The 16,686-nt window shown below is 47.6% G+C and overlaps 1 protein-coding gene across 1 annotated transcript in view; it reads left to right on the top strand.

Annotated features, from left to right (window-relative positions):
- The first annotated feature begins 5,204 nt into the window (after positions 1 to 5,204).
- The window catches only part of LOC144139819 (multidrug resistance protein mrp-7-like), a 45,430-nt gene continuing 33,948 nt past the window's right edge, over positions 5,205 to 16,686 (top strand). The window contains exons 1-2 of the mRNA XM_077672072.1: positions 5,205 to 5,446; positions 13,229 to 13,387. Coding sequence (XP_077528198.1) covers positions 5,429 to 5,446; positions 13,229 to 13,387 — 177 coding nt within the window. The 5' untranslated portion in view covers positions 5,205 to 5,428. The remainder of the gene's footprint in view (positions 5,447 to 13,228; positions 13,388 to 16,686) is intronic.

Here is a 16,686-nt window from a genome sequence, read left to right as displayed (position 1 = left end):
TTTAACACTGCTTTAACGCCTAATTGTTCCATCTTGGCGTCAGTCACTGTAATTACCTACCCTTTAGTAGCTTCGGTGTGGAGTGCACACACGCTAATCCTGAGGGAGAAAGGGGAAAGGGAATGTCGCATACGAAGTACGGCCCCGCGAACAGGACCCCGAGTCGCCCCGCCACCACCTTGCTGCCAAGACTGACGAAATTCGAGCCCGTGATGCCGGGCACCAGCGTAAAGGTTGAGCCGATCCTCCAGCCCGTCAGTTAATGGTGGTGGTGTTGGGAAGCCGCCTGGATGGCATTCGAATAAACATTGTGTTAAACCCAGGCCTAATGTGTCATTGTCTTCATTACTTGCGATTAACGGGGGCGCAAAGCGACACACAATTGTGTAAAACAGTTCAGAACCTTTTAATTTACTAGCATTATAAACCCCAATACAAACAGGAATGAAATTTTCTGGCTCAGCGTTATATCTTTGGTAGCAAGCCTGTATGCACCGCGCGTCGTTACCTAGTGGCGTGTTAATTTCAAGGGACTACCCTTCCGTCACGGTCCGTCGAGTTGGATCGGGCGTCTGCAAATCTTTCCAGTTTCCCATCGGGACCATGTTGCAGCTCCTCGCTGCTGGCACTTGAGGGTTCGCAAATTTTCTCAATGTACTACTATTTAAACCGCTTACGAGTGCTTAGCAGTTTCCAGTAGAACAGGTGGTTGCGGAACTCCTATCTATGAGCGTGCAGCTGTCCTTTCCCATTTGCGTATTGGGTGCGCAGTTGTTGGAATGAGACTCCACACTGCTCCCACCTTGCAAAAAAAAAAAAAAAGGCACAGCTTGCACTCGTCGTGAAAGGCTTGAAAAACAGCAGAGCTGGCGGCCGATCTCTTTTCGTCGGAGACCCGGATGTTCAAAGCGAACGCTGCGAATAATTGAAATGAACTAATGCGGCGCACCCGGAATGTGTGATAGCTCAATCGGATAGACGGCGGTTTTATAACGCTAGGGGCCCAGGTTCAGTACCTACCACGGTGAAGCCGTTTTTCCTTTCAAACTGGCGGTTTTCTGTTCGCGTTAGACGGCTCACGGCCGGGTTAAACAACGTGCCTGCTCTTGCTATGCTTGGCGGTCTTGATTTCACTCAGATTCCTTAAACGAACTTGACATGTGAATCCTGCGAAAGCCATCCACCACCGAGAATACCTTTTTACATCAGCAGAAAGCAGAGACTCTCACGTGCCGATCTCACTTCCGGTTGCTGGCGCAGGTGTTGGTGCAGCTGTTATGCTGGTGCGGCGCGACCTACTTCTGCGTCACATGAGCGCTATGCTTCATTTTTCGCCCACTCAACTTCCCTTAGCAACCCTCCGCCGTGGCTTAGTGGCTAAGGCGTTGTGCTGCTGAGCACGAGGGCGCGGTTTGGATTCCCGGCCGCGCCGGCCGCTTTTCTGATGGAGGACAAAAGCAAAAACGCCGTTGTGTACGAGCTATCGGCGCATATAAAGATCTACAGGTGGTCAAAATTAACCCGGAGCCCTCCACTACGGTGCGCCTTATCGCCTGCGTTGCGTCGTTGTATTGAACCCTACAATCAGTCAGTCAATCAATCAACTTCCCTAACAGCATCTTAGAGAAAAAACAACTTGTATTTATGGTTTCTCGGTTCTGTAACAAAACTCTACCCAGCCACACAGATCTTCTCAACATCTGCCTTTGTTCCTCCTTGAGTTGTCCAATGAAGCTGTTATGCTTACATTACTCTTGCCCCTTATTATAACAGCGGTTCTTTTGGCTAATACCTCGATATAATTTCTGCACCACTTGTTCTTTTTTTCAACCAATGTGTCAGTAACACTCATTTCAAAGAAGATATCTGGCCAACGATAGACGCTTCAGGCAATTTATGGATGGTGTACAGTAAGACATAGTTTAACAAAATATAGTAGAAGGCTCAAAGTAAAGTCTAACCCCGCCTGAACGCCGCTTCCGGAGATTGACATCGCTATCTGTTCCAACATAAGAGGGCAGATCTTGCCGTAAATATATTTGATATAGAATGTGGTACACAGCGCAGAAACAGGGAGAAGAGTGCTTTCGTTTTATTTCAGTGCAGGTGTGCTCAAAGAACATTTCTTGGCAACCAAGGGCATAATATGCAAGCAGTTGGGCCACTGGGTACTGCCTACTATCAATCAACTGAATGTCTGTGCGCTTGCTTTCGAAGAGAATGGAGGCGCTGCTGTGGGCATGCGGAACCTAGTTGCAGACAACATACGCGGCTTTCGAATAGTCGAGGCCTCTTCTATTCTTGGTGACTGCACAGACATTCTGAACGAATTGAATGCGTGATTGCTCTCAGCCATGAATGTTTTTAGGTTCCCACACATTCAACTGTACTTTTGTCAAGGAACTCTCCAATGATTACGCTCCTTAGGTTCGTCTACACACACAACAAGTTTCAAGGGGTGACCAGTACACAACGCCTGCTCTAGTACATTAGGCAGGTCCCGCCAGTCGGGCAAAAGTATGGCATAGGAAGTTCCACCAGTGCCAAAGATGCCTTTTCTGCGAATTAAGCGGCCTTTCTTATACGGGAATGAAGCGTGCACAGGAAACAACGCCGTTAACTTGTGAATATCGTTAGATCATAACTCAATTTTTTTTACATCTTCTGTGGAATAACTGTCGCAGTGCCTTTCAATGATACCAAAACAAAAAAAAACATCCCGCCATCTCCACGAGGTGAATGATGATGAGAGGGGTGAATCTAAAATGCTTATCGGTGAAACAGTAAAACATTGTCATAGGTCTTCTTGACGGCGAGCACCATCTGAATGAGTGAAGGACATAAGGCACGTTCGTAGCCATGTTCGTGTCTCGGTTTGTAGCGCAGTGGGAATTGCGCCACGTACCTCCCGTCGCGGCCAGAGAGTCGTGGGATCGCAACCGGGCGCCATCGCGTCAAGACCACCACTCCGCGCTCGCAAAGCTTGATACTTCCCACCGCTCCCTTGACAAGCCCGTCAACGACGTCGATGTTTGTGGTGATTATGTAGGGCTTGTTTGGGACGATGAGAATCTCCACGGGTAAGTTGGAGAATTCGGTGTGTGGCATTTCAGCCACCTTGGCCGCCGCCTTCGGCAGAGCGTATTGCACACCCCCGATACGTGTCTTGAGCTCGCAGGCGATGAACGACAACCTCTTCTTCTTCCTCTCCTCCTTGTTGGGTAGCAACGAACGCGTTGAACATGTGGACCTCTTCGGCCAATCTTTGGCTGGCCAATCCCTAGAGGGATCCTGCCGCAATCATCATCGTTGTGCCGTGCCGTGTACAGCAGCAACGAGGGACGGGACAGGCCCCGAGCAAGAGGATCTTCGCCCCTAGAACACCGCAAGCGCTTTGCGCGTATGAAGAAGGGATACCGGTTATGTAAACGGCAGGAGCAACGAGCATAAAGAGCGTGTACGGAGGCAAAATTTCGTTGTCTTTTTGATGCTGCCCTTACAGAAGTGGCGTGCAATCCAATGTAGCTTGACTGCTCCCCAAGGACTTAACTCTTTCAGGGCGTAACAAAAGGAATTAGCAGCCGAGTTCGTAGAAACCCGTCGGTATTTGAGAGCGGCAGCTCTACTACGCCACGTACGGGAGGGTTAATTATGAATTCGTAATGGACGTGAGCAGCCGAAGCATGAGTGTAGCAGGGGTGACGTCCCGTCACGTGAACCGGTGCGGACAAACCGAGCACTTGCGCTCGCTTGGAGCCTCGGTGTTGTCGTATTACGCGAGTAGCCGAAGATAAAAGCAGCTTCGCTGGCGTTGGGTCGCTAAGTCTTGGACAGATATCTGGCACGCCACGAACGCAGCGCAAGTGTGGCAGCTGTGGCATTACTTTCCCTGTGTGCATAGTTCTTGTAGAAGCAAGCGAAACAGACATTTCGGCCGTATTTTGCTGCTGAGCCTAAGGACACGGGTTCGATTCCCGACCGCGGCAGCCGCTTTACTGATGAAGGCTAAAAGGAGAAAACGCCCATATGTTCGAGATATCTGTGCAGGTTAAACATCCCAAGGGGGCCAAATTTATTCACGAGACAACCCGGTGAATACAGCGCACCTCATCGCCTGTGTAGCGTCGGCGCGTTAGACCTCATAATCAATCGTCGGTTTAGTACACCTCCCTGTTATGGCACTTTTGATTCATGAAGACGCAGTTCCAACATGTACCAACTTTGAAAGCATTTTTTTCCCTGTATGTACATCTGGCCCGTATTTACTTTTGTTTAGTAGTCCTATTTTATTTAACAGCTGGACCTTATGCCAGTAATATGGAACATGAAAGGCATTTTATAGTCTTTGTCAAAACTTTCGCAGTGACCGTGGCCGGAGCAGGAGCGCGTCCTAGCAGGGTCACTGGCCGGTGTCGCTGGCTTGCGCTTTCGGCTGGTTGCGCAACCCAAGAGAGCGAGGTGAAATTTCGCTTTTGCGTTCATATTGCGGCAGACGCGATATGGGCAACGCGCCGCCGGTTTCCACGGGTGGGTACTTCGGGCCGCAATTATCGCTCCAGCCAGCCCACAAGAGCAAGAGCGATGGTTCCCTTTCACTCCCTTTAGCCACGCAACCAGCCGAAAGCGGTAACGCAGCGCCCCGGCCAGGCCGCTGTCCTCGCGCGGCCGTGGTCGCCGTACCCTACAAAATTTTCACAACGACTTTATATGCGCATATCCACTGGTCTCAATTACTGACGAGGTGGCCTAACTTGGCTGTTAGTGCTTTTGTAAGTTATTTTTCCTTTCAAAGAATGCCTTCAATGCGAATATGTTCACATTTTTTTATACATGCTGATGCTGATGTAAGGGGAACAAACATGAAGCCATGACAGCTGGCCTTCTGAGCCTCGCTGTTTTTGCGGCTGACTTTTTCCATCCCAGAATTGCATTTAATGTGAATGTGTGCGCACTTCTTATCGGTTTATATACGTTGGTGTTTGAGGGCCATAGCTGTACTTTATGACGGAGCGGTTTTTCTGTTTACGAAGAATTCAAGCGACAGCTGTTGCTGCACAGTGCTTTACAGCGACACGCTCTGCTTTGCATTGGCACGCATTTCCGGCCTGGCCTTCTCTTGGGCACGTAACAGAACTGATGGTACAATAAAAAAACGCTATCAACACCACATGCAGGCTTAGCGCAGGGCAGATTCTTCTGGTTTTCCCAATCCAGACATCGTAGTTTTGTGAAGTGGTTCGCTGCTGCTTTAGTATTGTGTACAGCATGCTGAAATGCGGCAGCACTGCCTAGCCTTTTTCTTATGTTATGAGGGTTCTTCTTTTTTAATTGGTTTATGTCACGCTGAGGCACCCGTTGTGTCGTGCCTTCGTTGGTCCTGTGCTTCATACCAACGGTGAAAAAAAGGACGCTCTGATACAGAGAAGTCATGCATGACGCACTAGAGGTAAGACATGTTTGTGGCACAAAATGCTATGAGGCCAACTTATTGTGCGGTACAAATTATTTTTTCTGGATACAATATTTGTTTAGACAGGTGCATGAAATTGAGGCAAGCTAACTTGTCCTGGTAGTGACGGTGCGGAAGGTATGCAGACGTTAGCAGTGTCATTAAATCTGCAAACACCGGATTTATATCGCTTTCACTGCTCAAACACTCACGCACATTCATGCTTTACTTGGCCGTAACAGCATTTAAAAGGCATTACCTCCCATTTGAATTAAGGTTCGAGCGTTAAAATCAATAAACAGGTTAAAAACAGTGAAAACATTAGCGCCGTGCCGAGGCGGCAAAAACTTTATTGTCGCTTTTAGTGCTGATATGCTCGGCGATAATAATTCTTTGTTTTGCTGCAAAACCATTGAAATCTCTTAAACTCAGATTTGAATTTTCACACTTTTGAAAAGGTTTGAAAAAAAAAGAGGAAAAGAGTAACCAAGTCTGGAAGCATCGGTTTTACGCTAATTTCACTGCTTAAAAACTCTGCGACACGAATTTATTGCTTGACCGCAATACTATTGCAATGTATTAAACTCCGCTTTGTATTGCTTGCAAACGTGAAACGCAGAAGCAATGCTGCAGGCACCAGTTTATTGGTGCCAGTTTATTGACACCAGTTTATTGGTGCCTGCAGGCAACTGGTGCCTGCAGGCACCAATGCTGCAGGCACCAGTTAACTTCTGAATCAAGCGGGGCGACGAATTGTATGTCCGCAACACTATTCAAACGTTTTAAACTCCGCTTTGAATTAATTGTGAAACGTAAAAATAATCTCTTTCGCAACTGCGATAGCACGCACTACAAAAACCGGTTCATACCATAGCTGGCTGTTGCCCATAATGCCGAAGTATGTGTTATTTTGGTATTAAGACCAAGAGTTTTTGTGTTCCCTGTAATCCACGTGAAGGTATAACTTGAGCATCTACATCAGGGCAGCCGGCAATACTTTGCGCCGAATAGACGCACGTTTCATAGACTACGAAAAGATTAAAAAGTGCCGAAGCAATACTCTCTAAGAAAATGCCAGTGGTTCCAGTGATTAGTTTTATCCTCAGAGATGTCCACTGACCGTGCCCCAAAGCTTTGCCTCGAAAACAAAAAAACAAACGACCTTGCACACGCTGTATTTCTGCCTATACGCGTATTTGAGCAGCACACGGGGATTTTTGGATGCAGCGGTTGTACGGACATTGGCCTTAGTGGTCAATACCATGCTGCAGATGCCCCATCTATCAGTGTGCGCGGTCAAGAGCATGGGGATTAAGTAGATATATTTCTTGCGTTACCACGTTCAGTTTAGCCTACCTATCTCAACTCTGGCGATTTTTTCTGTCTCATAAGCAGTCAATCCAACCGTTCAACTGCAAAGCCAGAAGCACAAATTTGTATCAGCCAAAAGTCGTGCTTAGATTTCTTCCTGCGTAGCAGAATGTACTGAGCTAGATTACCGAAACTTCTGTACCTTCAAAAGACTGTTGCGATTGAAACCTGTGTTTGGCAGAGCTTGAGCGTCTCTACCGGCACAGTGTGACAGACGCACCATAAGAAAAGGCACCTCGTTAAAACTTTTGTCAGCTACAGCCCTGAAAAGGGCGTACGAGTTACGCAAGATAATCATGAAAAAGATGCGGTCACCTACAAGACGCTGTACCGAACCCTTGACGCCAGCTACCTGGTATCAATGTGCATTGCGTCACTCCCCGTCACTGCGTTTGGCGGATTTGGTTGCCTAGAACCTGTTGATTTTGTCAAGTTGCTTGTTCGAAAGGATGAACATTAAAATATTTAATGCATCACTTCTCTCCAGAAACCGAAGAGCACGAGAATCTTCACCTTAGGGAAAACAAACACGACCAAAATCTAAACGCAACGACCGCAAATTGAAAACGAAAACACTTCTGCCTAAATTAATCCGCAATGTGACAAATGCAGACTCAAAACCATCTGTCGACCAATACGAAACCCTTTAATTTCGCCGCAAATTACCCAAACCCAAACGTCCGGTATACAATATTGTAGGTCATTCTTCGGTGATTATTGGCTACGTTTACGTTTTCAAATTTTTTCCCAGTCTTCCGCAGAGAAACCACTCGTGACCTACCCATGCCGCGCTAGGACGTTAACTTCACTATGAGAGAAAGCGACCTTACCCACTTCCCCAAGCCACCAAAATTTGCCAAAGCGTAACAAGGAGTATTTGTACCCTTTGGAAATAAAAATGCTTATTACCACCACCACAGCCCACTGCGGTGCGACGCGATGCAGGTAACGATGCTAATTGCCACCAATTGTGGCGTGTAACGGCGCTACACTTGTTCGCGCGCCCTTGCTGGCTCAGAAAGGCGAGATCCAACAATGTATGTATAAGCTCCAAAAGGGCACGGGCACAGGCAACATTTGATGGCTGGCCAATCCCCAGATTGGGTACGTGCCAGTCACTTCAAGGGACCCATCATCATTGTTGCCATTTGGCACAGGTATCAGGTTGCCTTCGGGGAAGGCTTTCGGGCGTACGTCACCACTGCCCAGAGACCACTGCCTGCGCAAGTCAGCCAACACAAGTTTCGCTCAAAAAGCGATGGAAGTGCCCCGTTCGGTCTGTGTGAACCACGCTATTGGATCGAAAGTCACGAGGGGCGCTCTACAGCGACTACAATATCCTCTCCAGTCGTCCGCGTCGAAAACGTGGTTTCCTTAAAGTCGGTCAATATGTCAGCATCTTCATCGTGTATATAAAATGCTTTGATGCAACTGGAGGCTCGTCAAAAAATTACGCCATCTTCCCCTAGGGGAACCCTGAGTTGTATGCGAAACAGCCATGGGGTCGACTGAAGTTCCAATTAGTTTTAAGTTCGCCGTTTCTGTGCCTTCGCGTGCCTTCGTTGTATAAGTAGCTTGTTGACGTAATTTGAATGAGTGAAGGACATAAGGCGCGTTCGTAGCACTGGCTCCCGTCTGGGTTTGTAGCGCAGTGGGAAGAGTGCCACGTACCTCCCCTTGCGGCCAGATTATCGTGGGATCGAAGCCGTGCACCGCCTATTTCTTTTTATGGTTGACTGCGGTGACGTCAGCCCAAACGCTGGAGGGGCTTAAGAAACGCTCATGCGCAGTAGAGTGCGGACAGCGGACAACGACAACGACAACAAGGGAGGGAGGGACACAGCCCCAAGCATAAGATGCTTCGCATCAAAAAAATCATAAGCCGTTCTACTCTGGGACCGTAGACAACCAGTGAAGCCTTTCTGCACACGGCACAGAGGCGACACGTGCTTTAGAGTAAGGTATGACGCAACTTCATCTTTTTGCGACGCGCATCAGGATGTAGCTGTGAGAAAAAATTGTAACTGCCTGTGGAAGCTTTTGATAACCTAAATTTAACTTCAAAACCACAAACAACTCGATCTCATAAAAAGGTAATATTTTAGGTCGTGTCCTAATCGTAAACACGCCATCGTAAACAGGACCGCTGTTTCCTAATAATTGCTACAATAGAAAACGTATACACATTATTGCGATCTGCAGCCCTTATACATTAAGGTAACAGCTTCCGTTTTGCATTAATAAACGTTTAACTGAACAGAAAAGGTAACACCTACTTGATGCACCGTAGAATTCAGAAGCGTCCATCTTGCTCGCATGTTTTGGAACAGCATTTGTAGACGGTGAATGCGCGGCATTCACGAGATGGCAGCACCGTTCCGTAGAGCGGAAAATAGAAATGCTGGAATAGCGGTTAAAGCGAGTATGACGACGGTTGTAACTCACACAAATGCCCGTAAAAGTTGCCTGCACAATTGTACACGTCGTCTCGCAGAGGTTTATTTCTGTAGAGCGTTTATGGTTGTCTTTCTTAAAAAAGGGTTTTGTGTTGTGGACACGAGACATCGCTCGAAGCGTAGCAACAAAATATGCCGCGGTTGAACCATTTACACCCTAGTTGTCACGCAATTGTGTGGGTTTTGTCCCGGTAGTGTGCAGGGAACGCCAGATAATTACATGGAAAGGCAAATTGCAGGCGCTGTTCGGCGCAGTTAGTGCGGTAGACACAAAGGGCAAGGGAACTTGGAGGCAGACACTGCGTTCTGGTTTCATTTTTTGAGTACCGTACTTACCCTGATTCTAACGCGCCCCCGATTCTAACGCGCACCCGATTTTCCTGGCAAAAAAAAAAACCGAAAAAACTTGCACCCCCGATTGTAACGCGCACGGAACTTTGTGACCCACACAACGAAGGCGAGAAAATGGGCGATTTATTTCCCGAAGTAATCTCACTCATCTCACTCCTCGTCGCTTTCCGCTGACCACAACATCTCGTCCTCCGTGCCGTCAAGAGCGTTCGCGATGCGACACTTCTGAAAGAACAAACTTCTGAACGATCGTGGCCCACGCCTCGCACGCCCATCCCACGAGCTTCTCCAGAGGCGCACGCTTAAGCCGACCGCTTGTTTTGAAGACGTGAGATCCGCTGCTGCCATTGCTGTTATCAAGTGCGCAAGTGGAACGATTTGACGATTTGTGTGGACGCTGATAGAAAAGCCTAGGCGCCTATGCTTTCTGCCTTCGAAAAATTGTTGCTATAGGCTTTGGCGCCATCATGAGATGGCGATGGGTGGGACGAAATTTCCGCTGTTTCGGCAGTTTCGGTTTCGTATCCGATTCTAACGCGCATGCGAATTTTCGGCCTATTTTTCCGGAAAAAGGGTGCGCGTTAGAATCGGGTAATTACGGTACTTAGTTTTTTCCTGTGTTCCCCTTGCAGCACCATTTCCTTGAAACAAACCATAGAGTTTCATACAAAAATTTACACCATCTTAACGCGAGGGGAACCATGGGGTAGATGAGACGCATCGGAGGTTGCCGTTGTGTTTCCGTTATGTTAGAGTGTGGATTGCGGTTGTTGTGTGTCCTATATACGCAGCATGTTCACCCCCGATGCGTCGCATCTACCCCATGGTTCCCCTCATGGGGAGATGGTGTAAAGTTTTTTTATCGGTGTGGTCGGTGCTTGTTACGGTTGCGCCGACCATCGCGATATCAGGCCTGTTAGTCTCCATTTCAAATCATCGGCGGTCACCGGAGGATGTCATCGGAGCAGCGCCGGCGGAACGACTGAGCGGAGCGGCGCAGTTACCGCGTTTATATTTACGGTGAGGGGAATGAGAGAGAGCAGCGGAGAGCAGCGCATGCGCATGTGTTAACCGGCACTCACGCAGAGCTGGCACGGCGGCGGAGCGAGCGCAGCCGAGCGCTAACACGCAAATGGCGCTGCGGTGAGAGCGCGCTAGCACGCAGCTGGAGCGGCGAGGAGAATGGGGGAGGGATGCGGACGCCGCCCGACTACGCCGGAGGGACAAGGCGGGTGAAAGAGATGCGTCGCATCTAATAACAAGTAGAAAGAAATCTGGCGCAGTCATAGTCTGCCGCAATGGGCGTGATGGGTATTCCTGGATTCGGGTTGATGCTCGATGGCTTTCGAAGTTACTATAGATAGTAGTAGTAGTAGTAAGTATTGCTGAAGGAGCCGGGCTTAACATTGCATAGCTGCCGGCAATTGCTCCGCCTAATCATCCCCAATACAATATCAGAAACTCTCAAAGTCATCACACCTCACATAGTCCTTAAATAACAGACCCGTATTGTCACCACACCTCACTTACTCCTGAGGACTGCAATAATCCGCGTAGGAGATGAGAAACCTCTCTTCGCACACTCCAGTGATTCCTAGGAAAAATAATGTCCGATGTACCATGGGGCACCCCTAACGTCTGGGGATCACGAAAAAAGTTCGCCCGCTGAGGGTTGGCTTTCGAGCAGTTCCTAATGAAGTGACTATGGATTGAATTGTGCAGGCAATTTCGTTTTCGTTTTGGACTTATGTGAACGCATTCCCTTTCGTACGCGGGTGTTGGAAGAAGCTTTCGAAAACTGTGGTTGGTTCCTCTGTGATAGGAATCAGTCAAACACGAAAGTGATACGCCGCGAAATATGCAGCTGAGCATGATTTGCTGGTCGGCGGCTGTTTTGTGGGTGCGCTTGGGGAGCGACGTCCTGCTGGCGGGTCGCTTTGGCAAAGGTGTACTGGTGTCATTTCCGCGACAGATATGACGTCATTTAAATCTTGGGGTATTGCGACATAAAACACTTTCGTGTTAAAATATAAAACCGAAAACGAACAACCTAAGTAAAACTAATGATGATGATGATTTCTATTGGTTTCCCTTTTGTAGAGGAGATATGAGATGTCATCTTACCAAAAAGGACTAATATACCTGTGTTTTCTACTCTTGGTTGAATACTAGCGCTGCTTAGGGCAGGCAAAAAAAAACTTATTAGGCAAAAAATACTTTTTTTTGCTGTTCAATCCCCTTCTCTCTGCTCTACTCTTTAGTACTAAAGGTTACTTCTCCGCGAGAAGACCCGATCTGCAGGGGTGCACCCTTTACAGACCGCTTGCGTCGTTGTACAGGCGTCACTTCCGTGACGAATACGACGTCAGCGAAATCGTCGTGCCTCCGTGAATAAAACACTTTCGTGCAAAATACGTTTTTCTTCGAATTGTAATGCGCGCACGCAGTGACGCCGCTTTGAGTGGAATGTTCTAAAACTAGATTTGCGAATTGGGTGGGTTATCAATTTGTTGCCGGCACAGTGAACACGAAAACTCAAATGACGGCGCTGTGTGCAGCGAAGTTGTCTGCCGATTAAGAGTTGAGGCACGGCTCATTCGGCAGAGCCATGGTATTTTCGAAGCTGATGACGGTGGCGAATCGCTTGGAACAGCCGAACTTCTCGTGCGAACGCGGGCACCTACGGCGTAGACAAGCAGTACCGGCGTCTGATAGGAACTCCACTTGATCAATTTTACTAATTCAGGGTAGAATAACTTTTCCAAAGCGTATTTGGCTTCTTTTTTTAAGAACACAAAACTTTTCCTAAAATCAAAAACTGGAAGCGTCCAAACTTTTACAAAGGGTGTTTGGAGAAGTCCGCGTCCCGCTGCAGTTGGCGGCAAATGGCAAACCTACTCCACAAACCTCCTGACTCCGCGTCTGCTTTTTATTTAAACGCGCCGTTTTATTTCGCACAAAACCAGAATTGGTCACAAACGTTTTTGATTGCCGTGTAATTTGTATACAACAAACCATGAAATAATAGTTTTGTTTATAACAAAAACAATTTGCGCAGCCTTAGGACGGTTTTATTCCTCTGCAATCCGGTTCCAGAACTACCCGTCATTCCCATCGAAGCTTAAGCGCCCTCTCGGGGTTCGCGTTTATACTAGCGCCAGTTTACGTTCTAGTTAATATTCTATAAAAGTCTATGGAACAAACGAGCGAATAGACGCTTTCACAGCGGCACCGGTGAGGCTCGCGCATGATTTTTGCTGAGTTTGAAGGTCATATTGACGGTACGAACAACCAGGCGTCTTCTGCATTTCTACCAGGAGTAATGAGTTCTGCCATGTTGCACAGGCCACATACATAGGCTTTACGAAACAAATCAAGAAACCACTCAATGACAGCGTCTACTGCTATTGAGTAAATGGAAGTCGCCTAGCCCGAACAATCTCCCTAGGTGATCACAAAACATCTATTTTTAACTAATAGCAACTTTGATACGCCGATTAAAAACATACTTTACGAGATGGTTTATATCACGCAAAAGGCAAGAATATTGACAAAAAAATATGACCTAACTTTTTTTAACGCCGCATGTCAATGCATGCAGTTGTCTTCTGGACTCGAAGACACAGTTTCTTGCCTGCTGAAATGGACTCTCATCGGGATGTCATTGCTGCCGGCAATCGAACTCACTCAAACAGTCCAAAAGCAGAGCTCTGTGCGACGGTGGCCTGTCTGCATAACCATCTGCGACATCTTCTACGTCGTAAGTAGCCCTCATGGTAAAGGAGCAATAAAGGTAAAGGCAGTGGGATACGAAAGAAAACGAAGAAGTCCAGAAAAAATCGGCAGTGTTTTGGAAGCGGGAATCGAACCTTTATCCTTGTATCCCAAAAACAACAATCTTACCTCCTTTGATACTCTCAAAATACACTTTCAAAACCACCAAACAACACTGGCAATAAGGACTGTAACTTTGATAGGAATTTTTTGGGGGGATCATTCGTACCGTACATTTCTGTTCAGCACAACGCATTGCGAGGGTTCTTTATAGAGCAGCCCGGATATGTCATTAGCTGTTCCCGACATCAAAGCTGCCAGATGCCGCTGAGCCAACAAGCAAATACCCACATTAAAGAAGCTCACAAAGGAGGCGGCGCTCTTGCGAATAAGCCCAAAATAAGCGGAAGTTCAAGAAATATTTTCTTTTTTTAAAATTGCTTTCTAGTATCAAAAAATACTACGAATACAAATGGAAGAAATGAAAATGGAATTTTGCATAATAAAAATTGAGGCGTGAATGATTGAACGGTATGTGTTCTCGCACTACACACAGTCATCGTCACTGGTCCCCGAGAGATCGGGAAGATTCGTGTTACCATCCAGTTCAGCGGAGCCGTACACATTCATTGTTTTTAAGAGGTGCATTTTCTTCGGTATCGGTTGGAAGTCTCATCAGCAAACTCCTCAACCCTAAGGCCATAGCGAACGTACTGAGGTCAAAACTGTTAACAACAACGCGTGAACGCGTGGCTTTTGATACGCGTGGCTTTTGAGTCTGCTGATAGCCACCGGCGGGATCAGCGAGAATAGGGGACGGCGGTGCGGCAGCTAGGCAAGCGAAAGCTATAGTCGATGCTTCCTTGTAATGAGGGGAGGGGTTCGACTCCGAAAGGCCCTCCCCACAACCACCACCAACGCCTATATCAAACATTATCTGACGCTCATAGCCAGTGCAGTCTACACAACCTACCTTAGAATGGCTGTGCCCGACCCCACATTCCACTTTTTTTTATCGGAACCATACCAAAGGCGAAAACAAGGCTGCACTGGTTATCAGCGTAAGATAGCGTTTAATATAGACTTTAGGGGCGGTCATAGTGAGGGATCTTCGGCATCGAACCTTGCTCCCCTAAACACGGAACCATCGGCCATAGTTTCACATGCCAAGCCGCCGCAGCGCCGTCGCCTAATCTCGCTGGTTACGCCGGTGGCTATCAACGGGCTGCGCTGCACGTATCGAAGGCCACGCGTTCGCGCGTTGTTGTTAACAGTTTTGACCTCTGTGCAGGATGGCGCTGTGCATATCATTTCTCCTCCTATTTCGGGGGCGCGATTTCACAAAGTTCATGTGTCAGAATACGCGCTCAATATCGCAGTTGCTCAGGGGCATAGGCAACAACGACAGTGCGAACTCTGCTAATATCTTTAAGCAGCTTTTACTGCTCGCATCTGTGAAATGGGAGACTTTCACCTAAAAAGAAGCGATGTCATATTTAGTCCATTTTTTCGAGGCAAGGAAGCACAGCTGCAAATATTGGGTGTCCAGAAGACCTATATCTCCCTTGAACAGTTTGACGAAAGTTACATCTTGAAGCGGCGGTTTTGTTTGACTCAGTTTGTATACAGGCGAAAATAAAATTCCAAAGCTGAATCTTATGAGGAAGCCTAAGCTGTACTTGCGTTGCCGACTCAAAAATAAATCCCGGCATCTGTACGAAAAGTCTCTTTTCTGCTTAGCGCTTGGTTTGGATACCTCGAATTCTATGTTAAAAAGCACCCCCAAATCCCAAATGTAAATTCGAGAGAGAAGCCGCGGCGGGATAGCATATTTGGTCACTGCACCGCACGCGTTATGCGGAGATGTGGGTTCGGCTCACGCTCTAGGAAAAAACGGCGGATTTTTTAGTAGGTGACGGAAGCCGAGTGGCCGGCTGACACGACGTGAGGCGGCGTCGCGTTTGCAGGACAAAAAAAGATGTTTTCTCTCTCTCTCTCTCTCCACCTATATTTTCGCCTATTTATCACTGTATCAAAGAAACATGACAAACACGCGTCATTCGGCCCTATTAAATATTTCGGAAAACAGCCGAAAAGCACTGGCAATGACGACTGCAAGGAAGGAAGGATAATACAGTGCATAAAAGACAGGGAGGTTAACCAGGTTAAAGTCCGGTTGGCTACCCTAAACATGGGACGTGGGGAAGGAGGGATTTAAAGAGAAAGAAAGAGTATTGAAAAGACAGGAATAGAGCTTGAGAAGCAAGAAAAGAAACATTAAAGATAACTACAAAAAGAAAACAATAGGCGCTAATATAGCCCAAACTGAAACGGTAAAATAACCAAATAACAAGTGAACAATGGTGCACAGTGTCTCTACAATCGTTCAGAGAGGCCTGTGTCCTTTCAGAACCGAAGTAGCGCTTTTGTGGCCTTTTCGGACTGTGATGGGCTACGTCTGTGACACAGAACAGTTTGCGCAGTTATTGGCTGGTGTTTGAGTTTCGGGCAAGCGGTTGACAGGTGCAGTCTCTGCGTTGCAAACGGGACACAGTGACACAAGAGGTATTCTATTTTCTCGTCCGTGGCACACACGTCACATGCAGCGCGGTCAGTCATGCCGATAGTGAATGAGTAAGCTTTAGTGAAAGCAACTCCAATCCACAGTCGGCACAGTAGGGTTGCATCTGAACGGGGCATGTTAGTGGGTAAGTGGCGCTGCAGGTGAGGGTCGAGCAAGTACAGGCGGGGGTTTAAAAACTGCAGCGTATTCCAAACGGTCAGCGTGATTTCGCGGGCGCTGGAGCGCAGTGACCTTGCTGCATCATGGCGCGACAATGGGATGTCGGCCAATTGGGCACTTTCATGGGCATGATGAGCCGCTTTATCTGCCCATTCATTCCTATAAATGCCGCAGTGGCTAGGGAACCATTGAAATATAATATTGTGCCCATGCCTTGTTAAGAAGTCATACGCTTGACGAATCTCGGCCACAAGCTGTTCGTACGGGCCGCAGCGAAGAGCAGAGTGCACACTCTGGAGAGCTGGCCTGGAGTCGCAAAGCAGAGCCCATTTTTGTGGTAATTCTTGCTTTAGGTACAGGAGAGCCTCGCGAATAGGTGTGAGTTCGGTAACGAACTCCAGTTCTGCGGGAGCTGTAATTGTGCCGGCCAGATCGTTAGACATTCAATTCAATCTGTCGAATTTAACAACCTCAACTACATCCGACGACTGCAACCTTGATATGTGTCCTTACCGAGTCCCTTGTCCCGTATCTTCCTGTTC

The sequence above is a fragment of the Haemaphysalis longicornis genome, unplaced genomic scaffold (genome assembly GCF_048455015.1).
Source record: "Haemaphysalis longicornis isolate Haplotype H1 unplaced genomic scaffold, Haemaphysalis longicornis Haplotype H1 scaffold_5, whole genome shotgun sequence".
Taxonomy (NCBI): Eukaryota; Metazoa; Arthropoda; class Arachnida; order Ixodida; family Ixodidae; genus Haemaphysalis; species Haemaphysalis longicornis.
Note: the sequence above shows the minus strand (reverse complement) of the source record. Positions and strands in the feature narration are given on the sequence as shown.